The sequence below is a fragment of the Phyllosticta capitalensis genome, assembly GCF_038381095.1.
Source record: "Phyllosticta capitalensis strain CBS 128856 chromosome Unknown BKA78scaffold_2, whole genome shotgun sequence".
NCBI lineage: Eukaryota > Fungi > Ascomycota > Dothideomycetes > Botryosphaeriales > Phyllostictaceae > Phyllosticta > Phyllosticta capitalensis.
The window spans coordinates 2,676,069-2,698,649 of NW_027117440.1; the positions used below are offsets into that span (position 1 = coordinate 2,676,069).

Genomic DNA, 22,581 nt, shown 5'->3' on the forward strand with positions numbered 1-22,581 from the left:
GCGCAGGACGAGCCGATTCCCAAAAGTCCAACACCTTAAGCGCAGGTATAGACGTGAGCTGCGGATACACTCGGCATGGCCTGAAATCTCTTATTCACCACGCCTCAGTCTATAAAGGGGCGCCGTCTCCCTCGTCCCCAACACGTTTTCTTCAATAACTGCTGCCCTACCCGTCCCCGTACCTTGCGTCGCAAACTCCCCGCATTCCACAACAACTCCAACATCTTTTTATTGATTACCACTTGTAAACACCATGGCTCCTTCAGCTACCACCAACGGCACTGCCAACGGCAGCCCCCTCAATGCCACGGCCAAATCTTTCCAAACTACAGAGTCGCGCTTCCACGCTGCGTCCTCCGACGAGGCCTTCCACGCCGAGCACGAGTATGCCGCGCACAACTACCACCCACTGCCCGTCGTCTTCTCGCGCGCATCCGGTGTCGATGTGTGGGATCCCGAAGGCAGGCAAGTCGAACATCTTGGACCATCCCCAGCACTGCGACTGACTGCGACAGGCACTATCTCGACTTCTTGTCGGCATACAGCGCCGTGAACCAAGGACATTGCCACCCTGAACTCGTCAAGGCGCTGGTCGACCAAGCATCGCGTTTGACTCTCAGTAGCCGTGCCTTTTACAACGATGTCTTCCCGCGCTTCGCAGAATATGTGACCAAGACGCTCGGCTTCGACATGGTGATGCCCATGAACACAGGCGCGGAAGCAGTCGAAACGGCGGTCAAGATTGCGCGCAAATGGGGATACAAGGTCAAGGGTATTCCAGAGAACCAGGCCTTGGTCTTTAGCGCTCAGGAGAACTTCCACGGTCGCACTGTTCGTCGCCGCCCCTTGCAATGCTGTTTTGGTTGACTGAGTACTGACGATGATGTCACAGTTCGCTGCGATCACCATGTCCACGGACCCCGAGTCTCGCGACAACTACGGCCCCTATCTCCCCGGCATTGGCAGCGTCGACCCCGCCACCAACGAGCCCATTGGCTACAACAATGTCGACGACGTGAGAAGAGTCTTGGAGGCGCATGGCAAAAACACTGCTGCATTCTTGGTGGAGCCGATCCAAGGCGAGGCCGGAATCGTCGTTCCCGACGACAGCTACCTGACCGAGGTCAAGGCGCTGTGCGAGAAGCACAACGTGCTCCTGATCTGCGACGAGATCCAGACTGGAATCGCGCGGACAGGTCGCATGCTCTGCCACGAATGGAGTGGCATCAAGCCCGACCTGGTACTGCTGGGCAAGGCCATCTCTGGTGGGATGTACCCCGTGTCGTGTGTGCTCGGTTCCAAGGAGGTGATGCTCACAGTCGAGCCTGGCACCCACGGCTCGACCTACGGCGGCAACCCGCTGGGCTCTGCCATCGCAATCAGGGCGCTCGAGATCATCAAGGAGGAGAACATGGTGGAGCGCGCAGAGAAGCTTGGCAACATCTTCCGTGACGGTCTGAGGAAGATCGACAACCCGATGATCACCCTCGTTCGGGGCAAGGGCCTGCTCAACGCCATCGTCATTGACGAGACCAAGACCAACGGCCGCAGCGCCTGGGATCTGTGTATGCTGTTCAAGGAGAAGGGGTTGCTGGTACGCTGCCGCTCATCTGTCATTCATCAACGAATACTTGCTAACAATGTCTTAGGCCAAGCCTACCCACCAGAACATCATCCGCCTGGCGCCACCGCTCGTCATCACCGAGGAGCAAATCCAAAAGTCGCTCGACATCATCCGCGACGCGATAAACGAGCTGCCCAACTCCAAGGTCCACAAGGGCCACTAAACGCTTCGACGGGACAAGGAGCACATCCACACTTTGTTGACTTGTCAGGTCAGAGGAGAAATTGGAACTTTGCGTTGGCCTCTCTAGAGAGGAATGATTTGTCTGAATTGATACCCAAATTCCGCAGGCATTAGAGCGGGTTGGTAGTAAACGAAAGACGGGGCCCAGTAGTCGTCCGTGTTGTCTTTTTTGCAGTCTACGTATCCTGCTGCTGATTGGTCGGCATGCATGTACACAATTGTATTTTGCTCTGCTGTCGTTGCTGCTGCAAATCTCGTCGATCCGAGGAACTGAAGTTGTATCTCCACGTGTACGAAGGGACGCTCGCGTTTGATGGCTCGATCACTTCCCCAATACATGCAGGCCAAAAGCCCTCGCCCAAGCAGCAGAATGCTTCTGCTACAAGCTTGCTCGCCTCAACGCGCTGTCGTCTCGGTCTTCTCTGCGCCCACCGCCACCTACTTACCAAGCATCTCAGCATCGTCGGAGCGGAATCCACGCATCCGTGTCGTCGTCGCCGCCCACGAGCTGGATTGAGTGGCACCTGGATGTCTGAAATACGAAAAAACAAAAATGCAGAGAAACGACGCAACACTGACGCACGTCATCCGCGCCGTCGGGTCGGTCGCCGCGGCGGGCCAGGGGCCAGAGAAGACAAGCTTTTTCTTCCTTTCTTTTGGGTGTGCGTGCTTGGCAGCGTCGACTCCTTGTCTCTCTTTTGTTCAAGTGTAGCTTTTGCCCTGTCGTCCCTCGTATGCGAGTGGATATTCGTACTCGGGAGCTGGTTCAGTGGGTTGGTGGTGGCCTGGAGAAGGATGGCCTGGATTAGATGAGGAAGATGGTGGGTTGACGGCGATCAATAACGGATTGATGGACTGGACGCCGACTTGCGAGTAGCGAGAGGGACGAATGCGATGCGACGTGACTGCTTTGTCTGTGGGGTAGATGAAGAGAAGGTCCAGGATGGGCAACCTGACGTCCTCATCTTCCTATACCCACTCGACTCTGCGCCGGAACATGTAAATCATTGCGAAGCTAGCCGACACTGCGTTAGCATTAACGGCAGAATCAAAAGTGAAATCGTGTCAGTAACAGCGGTCTTCGCCAAAAGAAACAAGAGCTGTCAAAAAAGAAGACACTAGAAAAGCAACGGAACCGAAGCACCGGTAGACGATGTAGAAGAAGGTTGGTCCCGCGCGCAACGCGATTTTATGCATGCCATGGCTCCATCCCGTCTAGGCCCGCAGCGGTCCGTCCGTCCGTCCGCTTCATGCATCTCGCATGGCATGGCATGGCATCGCAGTGCATCGCTCCAAAGAGACGACTGTTGCTGTTGATTAGAAATGGAATGAATGCCAGTGGTCAGGACGCAGTTGAGATTGACCTTGCTGGCGTGGGAGAGGTTTGCTGTTTCACATCGCATGTAAACGGCGACTCCTCGTACGAACAGCGTGGGGTGGTCTCCGAGTGGAACTCTGCTAGTGTGGCAGTTTCGTACTCATCCAGTCGTGTGTCTGGTTGCCTGTTTGGGCAATTCGAGAAATCGCAAAACGAGATGGAGTTCTTGCCGCTCTGCGTGGGCGGGCAGCCAGGTGACCGACGTCTCTTCTGATGGTCCGCATACCCACTTTTTCGAAGCAATGTGCAGTCGGGTTTGAAAACAATTGATAGCACTCTCGCACTGGTTTGAGAGGTAAGCGAGAGCTAGTGAGGTGACATTGCAAGTGGGATGCAGTAGAAGCAGTCACGGATAATTCTCTGTCCGAACCCATGAGGAATGGACATGCGGATCCAACACGGACTGTAAAGTCGGCTCGACAGTCACAATGAGAAAGGTAGCATCAACATGATGAGTAGGGCGACTAATGCAAGTAGCCGTAAGTAAAGTGAGATGAGGTGGGAGTAGAGGCGAATGGAGGAACCATCACCGTGGGGCAGATGACCATCTGTGCCCATTTCCTTCAGGCTCCCACTTCCAGGCAGAAGGTCGTGATGGGGGCTCCTTTTCCACTTCTGCCTCTGCAATTTGACAGTCAGTCCGGCATCAACTCCATCTCGTGGCACTGGAGCGGCTGGTTCGATAGCGCGCAAACCCACGCGGTGTATTCAGGGTTCCGCCGTTTGTTGTCCGCTCGGCTCGTGGGCGTGCGTCTAGTGGATAGGTATCCTCAACTTCACCTCCACCATAATCAAAAAGTAACGGCAATTCCGGACGGCCGAAGAGTCTACGAGTAAATATAGGCTTACTAGACTGTAAAGTCGCAAGCATTCCCATACTGTTTCATCCAAATATTGGGATATGTTGTAGGTACCTCGCTTGATTTGGTACGCCAGCAAGTAGGGCAAGTTAGCCCTTGGCCGCCACTTCGGATGTCAGTGTACCCGTGATTACACTCGAAGGTGTACCCTTTGAGGAGACCGTCTCGATTGCTTACTGAGCGACACCGGTGAAATCTCATGGCGCCGTTGCTTCTGCATAACGCGGGCGGCCCGCCTACCGCCAGACAGCGGACGGAAAGGGTTTTGGGGAAGGGCGTGGAGATTCTTGCTGGGACAAGGTTGTCTTCATTGACGCCTCTTGCAGTCAAGCACGCGCCACGGGCTTGGATGTTTCATAAACTGCAGTCGGCTTACCACCACTTGGGAACCTGCAGGTAATGCCGCGGCGGGAGAGGGCGAGAGCGTGCAATCGGGCATTCGACGCCTGTGACGCGTCTATTGTCCATGATTCCGGTTGCGGGCGTGTGCCCCCCGCGCCCCTCTTTGCATCCTCAAAGCAAGCGTGCCGCCGCAACGGGCAAGCAACGCGAAAGCGAGCGAGAAGCTCGGAATGCAGAGCCCGGACCAGACACGGTCGTCGTCGAGAAGCAGACGAAATGACAGCGCTGGGTCTGTGCGGACGGAAGGAATGTAACGATGCGATTTGGGCGACGGGCGCTGGTGCGACGGGGTCTGGCTGTTGGGCATGAGGGAGGAAAGGGTCTACTGCTATGGAGACGGACGGACACGGAGAGACGGAGAATGAACGGCGGAGAGTGAGGTGGCATTTGTGGATCCGTCTGGCGCGCGTATTCGTTCCTCCACTCAAAAAAGCGAGCGAGAATCCCACAGCGTCCAGTCGTCTTATCAGGCCGCAAGGCGGCGTCGTCGGTGAGAAGATGTCGGGACTTGTGTGTTCCGACGGATGGATCAAAGAAGGATCTGCCCCGTGCGGTGCGGGCTGAGATCAGACGGGAAGACATGCAAGCCCGCCACGCACAAAGAGACATGCAACTGGAATGTTTTGTTGCTGTGGCACTCGTGTAGCTATTCGATTGAGGTTGTCGTCGGCGTCGGCACTTCCCTGTCGCGACTTAAGCATACGCCAGATTAGGCTCAAACAGCAAGATTCCGCCCGAGAATCCTGAGCTTAACGGCGTTAAAGTGAGGACGACGGCTCCATCGCCAAGGAGGCTTATGTGCTTTGGTGCGAATGTCAGGCATGCCCGGCCTCGGTCCCTTCCGAATCGCTTGCACAATCCAAAAAAACGAAGCCATCTTACGCAATCTTCTACAGAGTCGTCGCCGTTTGTAAGGGTCGGTCATGTCGGTCGACGCATGCCAGAAACGGACACCTAATGGCGGCTGCATCAAGCACCCGTGGCCACCTGCACAGCAAGACACCCCTCCCCCTCAATCCCGAACCAATCGCATCCACGCCATTGTTTCCCTTCGAGAAGAAAAGACCCGTCATCGAAAAAAAATGACTGTCCAAGTCCATAGCACGGCCCGGCGTTAGGGCCAAAGTCCTTGCAGCGCCTCTCAGCCCCCCACACCCATATCTAGTCTGCATTGTGCCCGTCTCTTCGCCCCAAGACATGGTAATGTGCCCTGCTCAATTTACTTGCGCCCTCTTCTCCTCCTCCTCCTCCGACACCTCCTCCTCCTCTCCCTCTCCCTCTCCCTCGCCATAGTTCCCCAGGCATGGCCGACCCCGGCCAAGAGAAGAACGACTGGCAGCTCAATGCCACCGAGGCTGCTGGTACCGCCACCACCCTTCGTCCCGATGAACCTGTCGCAACTGCTCCGCTCGAAAGAGTAGGCACCGAAAAGGAACTTAATCCGGACCAACATCACCATGAGGACCACAAGGATGCCAGCGCGACCCCCCGGTCTGTTTCCGAGGGGTCGACTGATGATGTCGTCGAGACCAAGAGTCAGGCCCCAACCACCGAACCGCAAAAAAGGGACTGGAGTAGAATAATAAATCCCCTGAAATGGGGCAAGATTCCCGAAATACCAAAAGAAAGGGCTGTGTCAAGAGAATATGGTGCCAACTGGCTCAGCAGACTTACCTTTCATTGGATGAGTCCAATCATGAGCGTACGAGACCTTCCCGAAGACGCATGACATCAACGATTCTAACCTTTTCCAGGTCGGATATCAACGTCCTCTCGAACTCAACGACATTTGGCTGGTGAACCCTGATCGTAGTGCTGAGGCTCTTTCCAAGAGACTCTACGAGTCATTCGACAGGCGAGTTGCAGCCGGCAACGAGCGTCCGCTCCTTGGCGCCTTGTACGACACGTTCAAGTACGAGCTCTACGTCAGCGGTTTCATGAACCTCATTACCAGCATCATCCAAGTCGTATCGCCGTTTACTCTGCGGTATCTGATCAACTTTGCAAACGAGGCATATGCCGCCCAAATAAAAGGCGTCAACGGACCGGATTTCGGCTATGGAATTGGACTCGTCATTGCCATTACCGGGATGCAGGTGCTCCAGAGTTTTTTCCTCAATCACTTCTTCTACAAGGGCATGATGATTGGAGGTGAATCCAGGGCGGTCCTGATTTCGGCAATTTTCGACAAAGCACTTCGCTTGTCTGGAAGAGCAAAGGCTGGCGGCAAAGCTCCGGAAAAGCCGCCCCCGGAAATCAAACCGGGCACCGAGGAAGAGAAGAAGTGGTACGAGAAGATGCTGAAGTCAAAGAAGAAGGAAAAGAAGAAGGCAAAAGCGAGTGAGCCCGAAGAAGACAACCAGGGATGGAGCAACGGCCGCATCGTCAACCTCATGAGTGTCGACACTTACCGAATCGACGTGGCATGCGGCTTTGGACACATGGTTTGGACATCCCCGGTGGCCATTATTCTGACGGTGGCGCTTCTTTTGTACAACTTGACGTACAGCGCGCTGGCCGGTTTGGGCTTGATTGTCATCACTCTTCCCCTGCTCGGAAAAGCCATGAAGAGTCTGTTCCACCGCCGCAATTCCATCAACAAGGTGACGGACAAGCGAGTGAGTCTTACCCAAGAAATTCTCCAGGCAGTAAGGTTCGTGAAGTACTTTGGCTGGGAGTCATCGTTTCTCGACCGCCTCGCAGTGATCCGGAAGAAGGAAGTCGGAATGATCCAGAGGGTCCTCGTGATTCGTAACGGAATCAACGCCATCGGAATGTCGATACCAGTTTTTGCCGCAATGTTGGCCTTCATCACGTACTCGCTGTCGCAGCACGTCCTCAACCCGGCGCCCATCTTCTCCTCGCTGGCCCTGTTCAACTCGCTCCGCATGCCGCTCAATCTCCTTCCTTTGGTCCTCGGTCAGGTCATTGACGCCCTGTCATCCATCAAGCGTATTGAAGAGTTCCTGCTTGCGGAAGAGGCAGACGAAAAGGTCCAGTGGAATAACCAGCTGCCAGAAGCCCTCGTCGTCAAGGACGCAACCTTTACGTGGGAACGTTCGCCAGCCGGAAGCACCAAAGACGTTTCAGGAAAGAGCCCGAAGCAGGAAAAAAAGGAGCAGAAGCAGGCTGAGAAGCGTGCCGCCAAAGAAGGCATCAACTTGGCCGAGTTCAAGGACCCACCTCCGGAAAACGAGAAACCACCGTTTGAGCTCCACGACATCAACCTCGCAGTCCAGCGCCGCGAACTCATTGCTGTTATAGGAACAGTCGGTTCAGGAAAGAGTTCCTTGCTAAGTGCCTTGGCTGGCGACATGCGCAGGACCTCCGGAGAAGTGATTCTGGGCGCTGGACGTGCCTTTTGTCCTCAGTATGCTTGGATCCAGAACGCCACGGTCCAGGAAAACATCATTTTCGGAAAGCCGATGCGACAGGAGTGGTACGATGCCGTTGTCGATGCTTGCGCCCTGCGAGCCGATTTCGACATGCTGCCCAATGGCGACTTGACCGAGATTGGTGAGCGCGGTATCACCGTCTCTGGTGGACAGAAGCAAAGATTGAACATTGCCCGCGCCATCTACTTCGAGACGGACATTGTTCTCATGGACGACCCCCTGAGCGCTGTTGATGCCCACGTCGGTCGGCACATTATGGACAACGCCATTTGCGGTCTCCTGCGCGACAAGTGTCGTATCCTGGCGACCCACCAGCTGCACGTTCTCAACCGTTGCGACAGAATCGTACTCATGGACAACGGACGGATCGCGGCCATTGACACCTACGACAACCTCAAGAACAACAACGACGAATTCAAGAAGCTCCTTGCCTCGACGTCGCAAGAAGGAGACAAGGAAGAAGAGGAAGAGGAGCAAGAAGAGATTGAGGAAGAAAAGAAGGACGTACAAAGAAAGGCCCCGAAAAAGCCTGTGGCGGGTCTCATGCAGGCCGAGGAGCGCGCGGTCAAGAGCGTCTCCTGGGGCGTCTACGCTGCGTTCTTCCGGGCCGGAGGTTCCATTCTCATGGGCCCGTTGGTCATTCTTTTGCTTTGCCTTTCTCAAGCCGCCAATATCGTGACCAGTCTGTGGCTGTCGTGGTGGACGTCGGACAAGTATGGCATGAGCCAGGGAGCATACGTAAGTCTTGATTCTTCAAAAGTCCCCGTCTCTTACTGACGCACTGCAGATTGGGATCTATGCAGGTTTGGGTGGCGCCCAGGCCTTGCTCATGTTCTTGTTCTCCGTCGTCCTGTCTTTTGGCGGTACCGAGGCCTCCAAGGTCATGCTGCACCAGGCCATGCATAGAGTTCTTCGCGCTCCCATGTCTTTCTTCGACACGACTCCTCTCGGCCGCATCACCAACCGCTTCTCCAAGGATATCGATGTCATGGACAACCAGCTGACGGACTCGATGCGCATGTTCCTTCTGACTGCGGCCATGATTATCAGCGTTTTCGCCCTCATCATAGTAAGTCAAAGTCAAGATCGGGATGCCCGTATGCTCCTTGTACTTACAAGTATTTACTTAGGCATATTTCCACTATTTTGGAATCGCGTTGGCGCCGCTTCTGATCATGTTTTGGTTCTCGTCCGACTACTACCGCGCCTCCGCCCGCGAAGTCAAGCGCCACGAGGCCGTGTTGCGCAGTGTCGTTTTCTCGCGTTTCAGCGAAGCCGTCAACGGTGTTGCTTCGATCCGTGCCTACGGTCTCCAGAACCAGTTTTCCAAGTCCATTCGCGAGGCGATAGACGAGATGGATAGCGCCTACTTCTTGACCTTCTCAAACCAGCGCTGGCTTTCAATTCGTCTGGATGCCATTGGATCGATTCTCGTCTTCGTGTGCGGCCTTCTTGTGGTGACTTCGCGTTTCAACGTCTCCCCGTCGATCGCTGGTCTCGTCCTCTCTTACATTCTCTCGATTGTCCAAATGTTCCAATTCTCGGTCCGACAGTTGGCTGAGGTTGAGAACAACATGAACGCAACAGAGAGAATTCATTATTACGGCACGGCTCTCGAGCAGGAGGCGCCGCAGAAGCTTGCCCCTGTCCGCGAGACCTGGCCGGAGGCGGGAGAGATCAACTTCGACAATGTCCAAATGCGGTACCGTGAAGGACTCCCTCTCGTGCTCAGGGGGCTTTCAATGCACGTCCAAGCAGGTGAACGCATCGGTGTTGTTGGTAGGACGGGTGCCGGAAAATCAACCATCATGTCAACGCTTTTCAGGCTCGTGGAGTTGTCGGGAGGCCGCATCACCATTGACGGCGTCGACATTAGCACGATTGGTCTCTCCGACCTTCGATCCCGCCTGGCTATTATTCCTCAGGACCCCACGCTGTTCCGCGGAACGATTCGCTCGAATCTCGACCCGTTCAATGAGCACTCGGACTTGGAGCTCTGGAGCGCGTTGCGCCAAGCCGACCTTGTCGGACAAGACGCGTCCATCGAAGACCGCAGCCAACGCATGCACCTCGACTCACCCGTCGACGAGGAGGGTCTCAACTTCTCGCTCGGCCAGAGGCAGCTCATGGCCTTGGCAAGGGCGCTGGTCCGCGGCGCGCGCATCATCGTGTGCGACGAAGCAACGTCGAGCGTCGACATGGAGACGGACGCCAAGATCCAGCGAACCATGGCGGCGGGCTTCAAGGGACGCACGCTGCTGTGCATCGCGCACAGGCTGCGCACCATCATCGGGTACGACCGCATCTGCGTCATGGACAAGGGGTCCATTGCGGAGCTGGGCACGCCGCTGGAGCTCTACGACCAGGGCGGCATCTTCAGGGGCATGTGCGATCGCAGCAGCATCTTGCGCGACGAGGTCATTGAGGCGGCGACGGACGGTGGGATGAGTCTGCTGGAGAAGCAGCTCACTCGCGAGAGGACGAAGCAGAGCATGAGGAGTGTTCAGGAAGCCGAAGAGGTTGAAACTGAGGCGGCGCCGCCAATGCCCTCGGGTGAACCGAAGCAGAAGGAGCGAGCGGACGAGGACGAGGAGAAGCGCGACTGACGAGCCTGATCTCGAGAGGAAAAACCAGCTCTACCACCTGACGCGGAGTTGGGATGCAGAGTCGAGCAGCGAAGGAAGAGCCTCCGGGCGGTTGGGTGGGCGGGCTAGCAGCGCTTTAAGCTTAATCGCACCCCATCGCCATCAGCTCGCTTCATCACACCAACACCCTTGCAACGAGCACAAGACGCCATTCAATGGAGTCTTCGACAACGAGCCCGCTTACTCACGTCAGCTTCGACATCCAATCGACAGCGTCTTACACGTAATTCCACTCGAGAATGCCAGCATCGACAAGATCCTTCCATCCTGGCGGCGCACATCATGGCCGCCAATGGACGACAGAAGCGACGAAGAACGGCGGCGAAGCAGCCGGTCCCAACGGTCAACGTCAAAGAACAAAGTTCGACCAGACGTGGCTATGCTACCACACTTTGCACGCACTACTACCCCTTTAGTGCATGGCCTACTGCTCGGAGCTGCCGACACGAAACGAACGAGCGAACGAATGGGAAATGGGAATGGGACTTGGGGACATGGCAAGGCGTTTTTTTTTTTTTTGGGTCTACTTTCAATTTTTCTTTTCTTTTGCGTACTCATGCCTTCACCTGGATAGCTAGCTAATAGGGTACCATGGTGCTACCTCTCTTCTCCAATTTTGCATCTGACTTTGGATTCTTTTTCCCCTTTTTTTTTTCCGAGTTGAGCATTTTCCTTCTTTGGATATTTCTTGGGAGCGGCATTGTGGCATCACTGATGGACGACGGATAGATGTGTGAATTGACGAAAGATTGAACGAGTGCATCCTGGGTTGGAAAAGAAGCATTGGCACATATACAGGCAAAGGTACACTTGCTCGCAAGAACGTACATGTATACTCTTTTTGTTTTTTCTTCTTGTTCTCAGTAACAATAGATCAAGGGAAACCGGGGGCAATTGGACTACATCCATCTCATGATACCATATGCTGGCCAGCTGCAAGCAAGGCGAATTGATCACCAAAAAAAAAAAAAAAAAATCCCGCGCTCAATCTGGCCAATCTGCTGCTGTTCGTAGATAAGCACTCGGACAAGACTAAACATAGCAACTTCTTTTTCGCATCCTCCGTCTTGTCGTGGCAGTTCTGAGCAACGGAGAACCGCAGAGTCTTGATGCCACGCCATTCTCCACCTAACCCCATTGCAACAACCACGCCATGTGAATAATTGCCTGCGTGAGATGGGATGCGCGCAGGGAGCGTTTATTCGTACTCGTAATCGGCCTCTGCGCAAAAACATGGACAATAAACAGACGGATACCGAGATAGACGAGGAGGCATCGCACGCATTGGTGGTACCTGCTACCCCTTGCCTCGCTTTCGCTCGCACGCATTCGCGATGGCAAAAGATACTGCTGTACGCTGATAGAGCGCTCGTAAGTGCGGGTACTGGACGGCTTTGAGGTTAGTGCCGCGTCAAACGATGTTCCTATCGCGACTTTTGTTGGTTATCATGGTAGCGAAGGCTGCGGTCAGCGGGGGGGCAACTACGGTGGTGAAAGATGGGAAGGGGCTGAGCGCATGGACGCTGCTCCGATTCCCATCTCTGATAACCACCAGATCAAGCGTGTATCAAGCTGAGAGCGGGGGTTGTCTATTTCTTCCATCAGGCCATCGCCGCACAAACAGACAGCGGCGACAAAAAGCAGTCGCATTCCACACAACGTCATAGGCCGGCTGGTCGAACGAGCAGACTGGAATGTTGTACCTAGCACCCAACCACCAGTCCATCACTATGACACTACCAAAAATTTCAAAGAGACGTCATTGGGTCGTGCAGGGTGATGTCGGTCATGGAGTCCCTGAACGAAAGAGGAAGCGAGCAAAAGATGTCTCGGGGAAAGGGTGGGAGATTGATATCATAGCCGTTGCCGGTCAACTTGACTCGTCCATGGCTGTAGCCGACGGAGAGGCGAACGCGACGCGCGGTACGTGCCGCCAGATATATTGAAAATAGCATCATGAACCGTCCGTTGCGGTCTGCCAGTATCTTCCAGAAAATGGGGTAGGGTGTGTGTCCTATTCAGCCGGTGAGAGAGAAATCCAGGGGTGAGATACGACTCAGGACATGCGGCGGGAAGACGATATCCTTGGCTGCTGGTGTTTGGCAATACGGACGATGGAGGACTGTTTGCTTCGCGCGAAACGCGTTTCTCCAAACAAACATACAACGACCCAAAACGCCTCGCCTCAGGATAGGAATGTCATGGTCGCGTCAAGAGGCACTCGGCGACAGCGACCGGCCGCAAACAGGCATCCGGGTGTTTTGACGCAGCGTCGGCTTGGAGCCGTACTCGTGTGCAGGCCGAGCCGGGTTCGCAGGGCGCAGCGAGAAGGTTGGCCCGGGGCGAAGCAAGGAACGTGCGGGCTGTGACGGTTTCGCATATCGTGGGCCTCGTTCATGCGTGCCTTTTCCTCACGTGGTGCTGGCCGCATCTGGATTGGACTGGCTCGCGACCATGGCTGTGCGCCCGGTGCGGCGTGCTGCTTGCGGGACGGTGGGCCGTTGTTCAGCTTTTGGATTTTATCGTACTGTGGGTGGCGAATGTTGAAGGTGTGCGGGTGCGATTTGGTGTGACGGTGGAAGGAGCTGTGTTTGGCACTGTCAGGGTCTAGACTGGAGAATGGAAAGTTTGTGTGTTTTTTGGACAACGGTGGCAGAGGGTCGTGGCTGGCACACATGTGAGACAGGCGGAGGAACGGACCGAGAGTGGTGGTGAACTGGAGACTGGAGAGAGCCGTGGATGGTAGAGAGTGGCTTGGAGGCGGCTGGCGGTTAGGTGCAGAGTGGACGACGACGTGGAGGGAGAAAAAAGGTTGACATTTTGGCGGGTCGAGGTTGGCTGGTTGGCTACTATCATCTTGAGCATAATCTCCGTTGCATGAGTCGACCAATGAGACCATGTGGCGAGGGTGAGTTTAAACAGTCCCTGTTCGTCGAAATCCAACGCGCGTCGGCGAGGCAGACTTCTCGACGACAAGCTGTTGACGGGCGGCTAGCTCTTAGTTCTTCCTGGTAGAGCTGAAGGCTGCGACGGCTTCGGTGACGGGACTCTCTCAGAATCTACGGGAGCGTGTGCACTGCTGGCGATCAATAGTGGGTGCCTGTGGCTACCCAGGAGCCCTGTTCCTGGTCCATGTCCAAGTCCGGCGCCCTGCCAGACTACACAACTAGACGCCTATCCACCACCTTTCTTTCGCTCGCTGTCCTTTCGTTCCAACCTCCCAAATCATCCTCTCTTGTTCACTTCTGTTGCCCTGCTCCTGCTCCTGCTCCTGCTCGGGCCTGGAATTCTGATCAGCTTGGCCTTCTCTGCGGCCGCGCGCCCCCGGACGATCACTTTCTTCACTCTGCACCTCCTGTGCCCCCTGCTCGCCTTTCCATCAAAGCTCCTACCACAAAATTGAAGCCCCAATTTGCTGTCTTCCCCTCTCCTCTCGCCTCGCCGCACCGCTACGCTTTGAAAACTGAGCTGTCGCTGGTCCTCAGCTCTTAGTTTTGGTACCCCGTCGCCCGGTCACCCACCAAACCACAAAACTACCAACCACCGGCTCGCTCTCTCACGCCGCTCCTTCCATTAGCTCTGCGCCTCCACTCGACACCATTCACTGCCGTCGCGTGTTGACCCACAATATCAACTCTCGCCTCGCACCTGCTCGACTCTTCAATATTGTCGACGTCGCATCGCAGCTTCCTTCTGATTTCCACCGCCCTTGAGTCCCAAGTTACACCACCACTCGACCTGCCCGACAGCTTGTCGTACTGTCACCACCATCAGAAGACCTGCTGCGCAGCCCCCTGCTACCCAACTGGTTCCCTGTTGCGCGTTGCGTCAAGGGCGGGCTCCGACAGCCACTCGTACAACCTCGCCTCCGGTCCAACCTCCTTGACTGCCTGCAGCTTGGCCGTTAGAAAAACACGTCCTCGTCCTGCACTCCTCAGCAACGCCAGCAGCCATGGCCAATAACACCACCGAAAAGACTACTTTTGGCATCACCATCACCAGGCCCGACACCCCCGACAAGGAGAATGTGTCGCCAGATGCATCGCCCATTACGCCCATCATCCAAGAGCCTATCCCAGAGCCTGTACCCGTCCTAAAGTCAAAGCCCTCTCAAGCAAGCGTCCTCTCCAACCCCGACGGACGCCTGGGCTCTCCTCGTTACGACTCCAACAACCCCTTCAGCGCCTTTTATCAACACCCCGAGAGTCGCTCCCACCTCGAAGTTAGGCAAGATGTCGAAAATGGCCTGTTGATCCCCGGCGGCCCCAACGGCGCACCTCTCTCGACTGCTACGACTGCATCTCAGCCCAAGGTCAGCATGGACGGTCGCGTCAAGGAGTGTACCGTCTGGCCATCCAAACAAACATTGCAAGAAAAGGCCAAGGCGGCCAAGGCTCAGCGCAGCAGCTGCCAGTGGTGGGGCAACCTGAGCAAGAAGCACAGGCTGTGGCTCAAGATCCTCTTCGCTTTGACCATAGTCGCTCTTGCTGTCGGTTTGAGCGTTGGCATTTCGAGGGCTGTTGGAGGCGGCGTCTGGTCTAGCACCGGACAGAGCCGTACTATTCCAAATGACTCCTCTTGAAAAGCTGCGCTCACCACTGTTCCTCTCCAGATCCTATTGGTGAGGACGACGAATTGAGCGACACCTCGTAACACGATCCGCCTCGACGCCGCTGAGGCCTCCCCTTGGCTCCGACCAAACGTCAGTCGACATCACACAATCATCACGGTCAGAGCGGACATTAAGGACAGTGTGGATCTTCCACAAGGCGGCATCTGCGCACGGATCGACGCTGCGAGGCACATCACTCGACCCATCAGGCACTGAAAAGCTAGTGTTTATGATTCTCGTAATTGCTTTACCCCTTGCCTCTCTTTTTCTGGTTGCAAACCAAGGCGTTGGTCATCGCATTCATACCGAGCGCACGCAGGGCTTTCTCTGGTTACGCCTTGTCGTGGTCTGGATACGAAACTTCAGATACCCCCAAAACGGTCCCATCGCAAGAGCACCTGCAAAGGCTTCCACATATCGTGTACAGGGACTCGTTATTCACCCCAGCTAGATGTTCATTCTTGTCTCACTCTTCTCCTTCTTCGGGCGCTAAAAGGAAACGGGGGGCTGCTGCTTGGTTTTGCGGAAACTCTGGGTTCTCTTATTTCTCCGCTAATGGTCATCGTGGATTGAAAGGGTTCGTTAGAACGTGCGAGGTACCACTACCGCTGGCGCTGGTGCAGTCTTCTTTTCTTCTACGTATATACCTTGGTCAAAATCCACCTTTTCCCTGCGCAAATCCTCTCAAGCGCTTGGCGTGACGACGGTAGTTTATGGAGCTAGTCTGGGGAGAGAACGCCAAGAGTCATTAGTTCCAACATGACGTTGGGCTCAACGGTGGCCTGCGTGCCATGCGTCAGGTTTTGAACGGCGGCGGGAACGTTTAATGGCGAAACGCGGGAAGGCAGGGAATGAGTGTCTTGAGCGCTGGGCATCAGGGTTGGTCCCAGCCCTATCAACTCCACCCAATCTTCTCAAAGCGGTGCGTAAGCGCGTTCAGGCACAGGATCGGGCTGACTGGATGTATCACCAGTTGGCTATCACGACTGCATCCACGCCCAAGGCGTCAACACAAACGGCGACAATGGTACCAGGCCTAGTCCGGCTTTGCCAATGATCGTCCTTTCTTTGTTCTCGTCCAATTCTCGACTTGCCTGCGCTCTTCTCGCCGAGTGACAAGCTTTCACATCCTGGCGCTTCTCCTCTTCTCGAAAATTGTCTCTTACTCATTTCGTTAACTTTGTCCACATGATTGGCAGACGGGCATGAGGAGAACATTCTTATTCGAAACACGTACCAGATTTTCTCTGAAGACGGCACCCTCCTTTCTTCGCAATCATCCTCAGGCAGGTTCACAAAGGCGACTCGACGTCAAACTCTCTTTTTGCTCGCAAGGGCGTAGCAACAACCATCACCGGCAGGCAATTGAGGCGCCTTGCAGCCCCTGTCCTTCTCACGCTCTTTACGGCAAACAGTCACTCTTTCAACCATTGAATCGTCGTCAACAAGCAGGATGCGCTGGCGCATACGTGATCGGAGGCCGTCCTCCATCCTCTCCTTCCGCGCGGTCTTCCCTCTCCCTTTTTACCTTACCACGCTGCTACTCCAACTGCAACTCCCCTCTCTCGCGGCCGCAGATGGAGATGGCACGACCGTCGTCTCCGCAACGTCGACCATGACGCTCATCAACACGGTCACCAAGCCTGCACCAACACCGACGGCCAATGCCACCATGACGGGCACCGCGTCTTTTGGAGGCCTTCTCCCTATCGCCACTGGCATTCCGTCTTCCTCCCCCGACTTCTCTTTCGCGGACGACGTCACTTTTGCGGCCGGTATTCTCGACGCTGTAAATCGACTGCGCGCGAAGCATGACGCGCAGCCGGTCGTGTGGAATGCCACGCTCGCGACGTATGCTGGGTGGTGGGCCAATGGGTGTAATTTCACGAAATCGGTAAGTGGAGCACAGTGCAAGAAAGATGTCTCAACTTTCCGGTTTCCTCGAAAGAATATCTTTCCTACTGTTTCCCCCGTCGGCACACATGCTACGCGTCGTCCAGAAAAGACGCGTGCAGGGGACCCAGCTGTCGCCCCCCGTCTCCTCCCCACATATACCCGCGAGCCCCCCAGTTTTCCCACCCCTCGTCTACCCCTGCCCCCCCGGTCCTGTGGCGTGACCCCTTCTCCACACCTTCATGTTCGCTCGCGTGGTTCCTCCCTCCTCTCTTGCGTCCGATTTGTGGGGGAGCGGGCGGAGTGGAGATCGAGAGGTGGCTCGAGAGTGGGAAGGCGCTGTCCGCTCCGCTCCTCGCCGTCGCTTTCGCTGCTCGCTCCGCCGCTGTCCGCCCTGCCCCGGTCCGCTCCTGCTGGGTTCGGGTGCGGGCCAGGCCTCTTTTCCACGCCGGCGACGGCCTTGCGGGTGTTGTACAGTGGCGGACATTTCGGGCCAACTGAGCCTTGGTTGGCTTCGAAGTGCTCTCTGCTCTCGTCCTTTTCTTGCCATCCAAAGTACTTCACGAACAACCCACTGACCCACCACAGTTCTCCCCCTACACCGAACTCCTCCTGCAAAACGCCTCGTCGCCGACGTCCTCGGTCGTCGACACGTGGGCCGACACGTCCTACACGCCGGCCTCGGCGCGCCGCGCCGACAACTTCACCGCGCTCATCTGGAAAGCCTCGTCCAGCATCGGCTGCGGCCGGCAGCAGTGCAGCGGCAAGCCGACGGGCTCGCCCTTCGTCGACCCCAACGACCTGCTGGCCAAGCAACGCGCCGCCTCCGGCAGCGGGTGGGACGGCAAGGAGAAGGACGAGAGCGCAGGCGAGGGCGAGTTGGGCGTCTTCCATGGGAGTCCGCCGCCTGCGAATACGGGCGCTGACGCGGTCAAGGCGGCCGGGTGGTTTATTGTGTGTGAGTTGGCGCCGCAGGGCAATGTCGACGGACAGTACGCGGCAAATGTGGATGGATGGGGCGATGGTAGCGGAAGGGGTGAAGGGTGGCGGCAGGAGGGCGTGCTGGGCAAGTCGAAAGACAGCGGTGCCGGCATGGCGGCGGGCGCGGGCAAGGAGAAGATTGCCGTGTGGGCGGGCTGGGTGTTTACGGGGTTGGCCGTGGGGATGGGGGTTTGGGCGTAGCACGGCGGATTTGACTGGAGAGCAAACGCTTCGAGATCATTCATCGGGGGGAACAGGAGGCTCCGTCTGGTTCCGAGCCTCGCTTTTGGGAAAAACTGTCTAGTCGTAGTCAATATTCACTTCGTATGAGCATCCGTGTATGACTAGGAATAGGAATTGAAGTCGATTGAACAAACACCAAAGTAGTGAGAGGTGCATAACTCTGAAAACAGCAATGGCTGTCCAAACCGAATTTGCTGCAAGAAGCATTTTCCAAACTAACAAAACTCGGCCGCTCTCTGCACCACCCCACCCGACCTGGAGAACGATGGCGATGGATCGCTGAAAGAACGCCGTCTATACGCCCCCTATTCAAAGAACCGATGCGCTCTCGATGCTCCTGCAAACACCCAGCACTCTTTTCACCGCACACCCACCCTCTCCAAGTCCCCCATCAGCAACTGCTGCACGCGCAAAAAGTTCTTCAGCGGCGGGAAGAGCCACTTTCCCTTTTCGAAATTGAGGCGAATGCAGCAAAGTGCAGAAATCATGGTCAGAGTCTTGCGAGCGCGGGCACGGTGGTAGTCGCGCCTGCAGGCGGCGAGGCCGCACTGGAGGCGGGCGCGAGGCCCGTCGGCGCCTCTGGCTCGGCAGGTGGCGCAGGGGTGGGGCGAGGTGGTGTCGCGGCCGGCGACGGCGCCGACGAGCGAGAGCCAGAGGAGCACGCCGATGAGGTCGTCCCACGCGTTGGTGAGGCTGAGGGGTGCGCGTTGGATGGCGTCGAGGATGGCGGTGGAGGGGTGGGCGGATTCGGCGGCGTTGTCGATGAGGGGGGAAAGGGATAGCTGTGACTGCGAGTGTGAGGAGAGGGAGGAGGGGGAGGCGCTGAGGTCCTGGGAGAAGGGGTCGTTGGTTGTTGTTGAAGTGGAGGCGCTGCGGTCGAGATGTTGTCCTGCGACTGAAAAGGGGACATGAGCGGCCAAGGCGTACGAGTAGATGATGGCCGCATGTCGTGAGGCTTCGTAGACGCAGTCGTTGGTACCCAGGGTGGTCTCGGCCAAGGTGGGCATTTGCAGCATGCGTTGGTGGGCTTGCCAAAGCTCTGCGCTGGCGTTTCTCTTCTCGAGCAAAAAGGGAGCTCCGCCGTCGAGTTGGACGACTTCCCACGAAGCCAAGAATCTGTCTGTGATGGTTGCCATTTCTCGCAGAATCGTCAAAGTGGCGTCTGAGCACAGTGACGATATGCTGTGAAAATCATTCCGGGGGCAGAATATTGGCGATTCGGCGGGGACGTGCTCGTCAACTGGAACCGGGGATATTTGACGATGCAGATATGATAGGAACTCTGCCGGAGGGAGGCCTTCGCGAATGATGCACGAGAGGTACAGTATAAATAAGATGGTTGCAGGGACGACTCCTCGGCTGCCGTAGATTTCGAGACCACCATTTTGCTGGATCATCCAATTCAGGCCCGTCTCGTGGATTTGCATGACCTTCTCTTCTCCCTGTACAACTTCAGACACCAGAAGCTGGCCAATGGTTATAAACATTCCTTGGTTGGTTCGTTTGCTCGGGTCGGCAAAATCGGTCCTCATGAGCTGGTAGATCTCTTCCTTGATGTTCAGCGTCATTCGACTCTCGCAGACAAACCCCGAACTGACATCCCCGTAGCTGCTCTTGATCATGGCCGTGCTGAGAAAGGCAGATGGAGAGCCATCCATGGCAGGATACCAGCCTTTCTTCATGCCATCCGAAACGAATAGCGGATCAAAGCGCCGCTTCAGCTCCCACACGCTAATCTTTGGATTGGAGAATTCGGGCATCGAGCTGAGCGGATCAAGGCCGACGCCATTTTTCCGCAACCCCGAGGTATACTGCACAGCGTCGACATATCTGGCAAAGAAGTTTTCCTGTGACCCGGGCGACAAGGCGACCGCCTTGGACCGCTCTTTTTGCTCCTGCTCCTCGGCATTCAAGACCTTACGCTTCCTCTTTCCAGTGGCGGGATCCTGAGCGACGAACTTGCGCACCTTGACGCCCTGTGCAGAGCGGGAGGAGCGGGAGGGTCGGGTCGAAGAGTCGGTGCGCTTGTGCTGAGTTGGCCTGAGCACGACGATGGGGTCGGTGTTGTGCTTCTGCTCACGTTGTTTGACGTTGAGCATAGCATGGGATCTGATTTGCTTGAGGAACCGGCCCTTTTTGAAGTCCTCGGGATTCGACGTCGTCAGGAACTGAAAGTCGGACATGTCGCGGCGTTACTGGATCCGGAACTTGTTCAGGACTCGAATAGGAATATGTTCAAGGCGGCTAGGGGCGAAAGGCTGCCAGACTGACGGGACAGACGACGACAGTTAAGAGCAGTGGCGTTGTCCCAGGTCCCAGAGGGTGTTCCACAAGGCCGGGAATATCGTCGCCAGCTGCGCTAGCGAGCTGACCTTGCTTTTCTTCAACAAGCGCTACAGGATGCACTTGTAATTGGTTCTGATAGCTCCGCAATTGCGGATGCGGCAACATGTAGCGACGCAACTGGCCCCCTTTTCAACGAAGTTGTCTGTTTCCGAGAGCCGCAACAACATCTGACACTCAATAACCCCCACTGGGATCCTTGTCATCGGTCAGCGGTAGCTGCGCCGCATCTGGCTCCATCAGCTCCGCTTTTACCAGCCCTGCGCCAGGGGCCAGCGCAGTCGACGCCTTGGTATTGTTTTTGGTCGACTCCGCAGAGAAGACGATGCCAATAATACACAGTGCATCGGAAGAGCTTCAGGAGTCATCGAGATCAAGTTCAGAGACTTGAGTCGTGGAGTCTCGCTTAGGGTGGCCCTGGCTCATCGATCAGGAGCGAATGGGGACTCCACCATTGACAGCCCTCAACTCTCGACTGGTCACAACGTTTATCCACAAAACTGCAGCAGACAGGTCGCTCACATGCGCGGAGCTCATCTCAGATATCCGCCGGCCCGTTCCCCACATTCTCTTGCCCCTCCCACGGGTCAAGAAACAAGATGCTGACTGGCTTGTCGTGCGAATAAAGATGTCCATTTTCTTGGCCGTGTTCTATTGATATCTTGTAGCAGAAGATTGGACTTAGGAGACGCCCATGCGCGAGATAGCTCTCATATGCTTCTGAGAGAAGATGAAAATGGACCCTGGCCTCAACCATTGGAGGAAGAAACCGTCCTGGAAATACTCTTTGTATAGCTACAAGAGCTTTCAGATCACCCAAGACACAAACACAGGAGCTTCAACCAAATCTCAAGTCCTTTCAGTTGTTGGATGTTGTCGCGATTTGAGACGGAATGTGGCACCTGGTCCAATCTCGCATCAATATTTCTGCCCGGGATCCACATGACTCAGTCCGAAGGGCTGCTTGATATCCAAGTTGGCGGGTCGTTTTGTCCTCGTCCATAGGCACCCTTTGCTTGCCGTACTCCGGGTCATTTGTCGAGGCTGCGCTCCGGCTTTCCTGAGACGAGTAGGCGGAGCGGGATGGTTCGATGGCACAGCGATGCTGGTCCATCTCAACCCGTCCATACGTTTTCCGAACCACATTAAGCATTTTCTTCACCCGTCCTCCTCTTCCACGGCGAACCCAACTCTCACCCACAAGCTACATCCACAGCAGCCTACTAGCACTTCCCCTGCTCCACCGTTCGCACCTCCTTCTAGTGCTCTCTCCAGATCATCCTCGCGCACCACGAATCCTCTGTCCTCGCCGCACCTGCAGCCACGCCACCAGATGCCCTCTGCCTCGTCCCACGCGAGCTCATCCAAGTCCCACACCTCAAGACCAAGCCGAAACTGCTCTTCTGCCGCTGACTCCGCGTTGTCGCTGTTGTTGGAGAGCCGCAGCGCGCGATCGTGCGCCGTGCGCTCTGCAGGCGACGAGAGCGTCTTGTATGCGAGCGTGATGTCGTCGACAGAGAAGGCGGGCGCGCCTGATTTCGCTGTCTCCGACGTCATGCTCTTGTCGACGTGTGCGGTCGTTTCCTTGGCTTTGTCCGGGTGGTGCGTGAGCAGCGCGCGCCGGTACGCGGCTTTGATGTCGGCGCTCGAGGGCGGTCGCGACGCAGAGTGGCGCGGTGACGGCAGCGAGAGGATGCGGTAGGCGTTGAAGGAGGCAGGGAGTACAGCTGGTGCTGGTGCCATGGTCGAAAGATTGGGGGACTTTTTCTGCTTGGGGAGAGCGGGTGTTGGTGGAGGATGCGCGAGGCGGGGCTGCAGGACTGTTCGGTAGCGATTGTTTTGCAGACGTTCCTCTAATTGAGTCGTGGAGTTTGTGACCACAACTATCACTCGTTGTAGATTTCGTTCCCAGATGCGGCGTTTGGTTGAGAGTGAGGTTAGAGAGCTCAGCAAGGGCACGCCTGCGAAACATTTCTCGGCCGCTCGGAAATGTTCCGCAGCGCCAACGTCATACACGCCTAC

At 56.1% G+C, this 22,581-nt stretch overlaps 9 protein-coding genes across 9 annotated transcripts; 6 read left to right on the forward strand and 3 right to left on the reverse strand.

Moving 5' to 3' along the window:
* Positions 1-253: 253 nt before the first annotated feature.
* Positions 254-1,787, forward strand: BKA78DRAFT_330077 (ornithine aminotransferase; the record flags this gene model as incomplete). The annotated part of the gene is made up of 4 exons (XM_066889730.1): positions 254-465; positions 516-831; positions 893-1,594; positions 1,650-1,787. 4 exons carry the CDS (start codon positions 254-256, stop codon positions 1,785-1,787), a joined length of 1,368 nt encoding a protein of 455 aa, XP_066748197.1.
* Positions 1,788-1,880: 93 nt separating this feature from the next.
* BKA78DRAFT_84537 (uncharacterized protein) lies at positions 1,881-2,881 on the forward strand. The gene has a single exon (XM_066893847.1). The coding sequence runs from the start codon at positions 2,012-2,014 to the stop codon at positions 2,618-2,620; it is 609 nt and encodes a 202-aa protein (XP_066748198.1). The 5' UTR covers positions 1,881-2,011; the 3' UTR covers positions 2,621-2,881.
* Positions 2,882-5,750: 2,869 nt separating this feature from the next.
* On the forward strand, positions 5,751-10,448 carry BKA78DRAFT_246456 (ABC transporter; the record flags this gene model as incomplete). Its single annotated transcript, XM_066884217.1, has 4 exons — positions 5,751-6,149; positions 6,202-8,580; positions 8,630-8,911; positions 8,973-10,448. The coding sequence occupies 4 exons, from the start codon at positions 5,751-5,753 to the stop codon at positions 10,446-10,448; spliced, it is 4,536 nt and encodes a 1,511-aa protein (XP_066748199.1).
* Positions 10,449-12,553: 2,105 nt separating this feature from the next.
* Positions 12,554-13,505, reverse strand: BKA78DRAFT_84561 (uncharacterized protein). The gene has a single exon (XM_066893848.1). The coding sequence runs from the start codon at positions 13,384-13,386 to the stop codon at positions 12,673-12,675; it is 714 nt and encodes a 237-aa protein (XP_066748200.1). The 5' UTR covers positions 13,387-13,505; the 3' UTR covers positions 12,554-12,672.
* A 114-nt stretch (positions 13,506-13,619) lies between these two features.
* Positions 13,620-13,979, forward strand: BKA78DRAFT_292881 (uncharacterized protein; the record flags this gene model as incomplete). Its single annotated transcript, XM_066886118.1, has 1 exon — positions 13,620-13,979. The coding sequence occupies one exon, from the start codon at positions 13,620-13,622 to the stop codon at positions 13,977-13,979; it is 360 nt and encodes a 119-aa protein (XP_066748201.1).
* Positions 13,980-14,439: 460 nt separating this feature from the next.
* Positions 14,440-15,069, forward strand: BKA78DRAFT_292882 (uncharacterized protein; the record flags this gene model as incomplete). Its single annotated transcript, XM_066886119.1, has 1 exon — positions 14,440-15,069. One exon carries the CDS (start codon positions 14,440-14,442, stop codon positions 15,067-15,069), a length of 630 nt encoding a protein of 209 aa, XP_066748202.1.
* Positions 15,070-16,714: 1,645 nt separating this feature from the next.
* Positions 16,715-18,174, forward strand: BKA78DRAFT_350219 (CAP domain-containing protein; the record flags this gene model as incomplete). The annotated part of the gene is made up of 2 exons (XM_066890950.1): positions 16,715-16,993; positions 17,581-18,174. The coding sequence occupies 2 exons, from the start codon at positions 16,715-16,717 to the stop codon at positions 18,172-18,174; spliced, it is 873 nt and encodes a 290-aa protein (XP_066748203.1).
* Positions 18,175-18,575: 401 nt separating this feature from the next.
* BKA78DRAFT_292884 (uncharacterized protein) lies at positions 18,576-20,399 on the reverse strand (the record flags this gene model as incomplete). The annotated part of the gene is made up of 1 exon (XM_066886120.1): positions 18,576-20,399. One exon carries the CDS (start codon positions 20,397-20,399, stop codon positions 18,576-18,578), a length of 1,824 nt encoding a protein of 607 aa, XP_066748204.1.
* A 337-nt stretch (positions 20,400-20,736) lies between these two features.
* Positions 20,737-22,302, reverse strand: BKA78DRAFT_350221 (uncharacterized protein; the record flags this gene model as incomplete). Its single annotated transcript, XM_066890951.1, has 2 exons — positions 20,737-20,789; positions 21,813-22,302. The coding sequence occupies 2 exons, from the start codon at positions 22,300-22,302 to the stop codon at positions 20,737-20,739; spliced, it is 543 nt and encodes a 180-aa protein (XP_066748205.1).
* Positions 22,303-22,581: the final 279 nt, after the last annotated feature.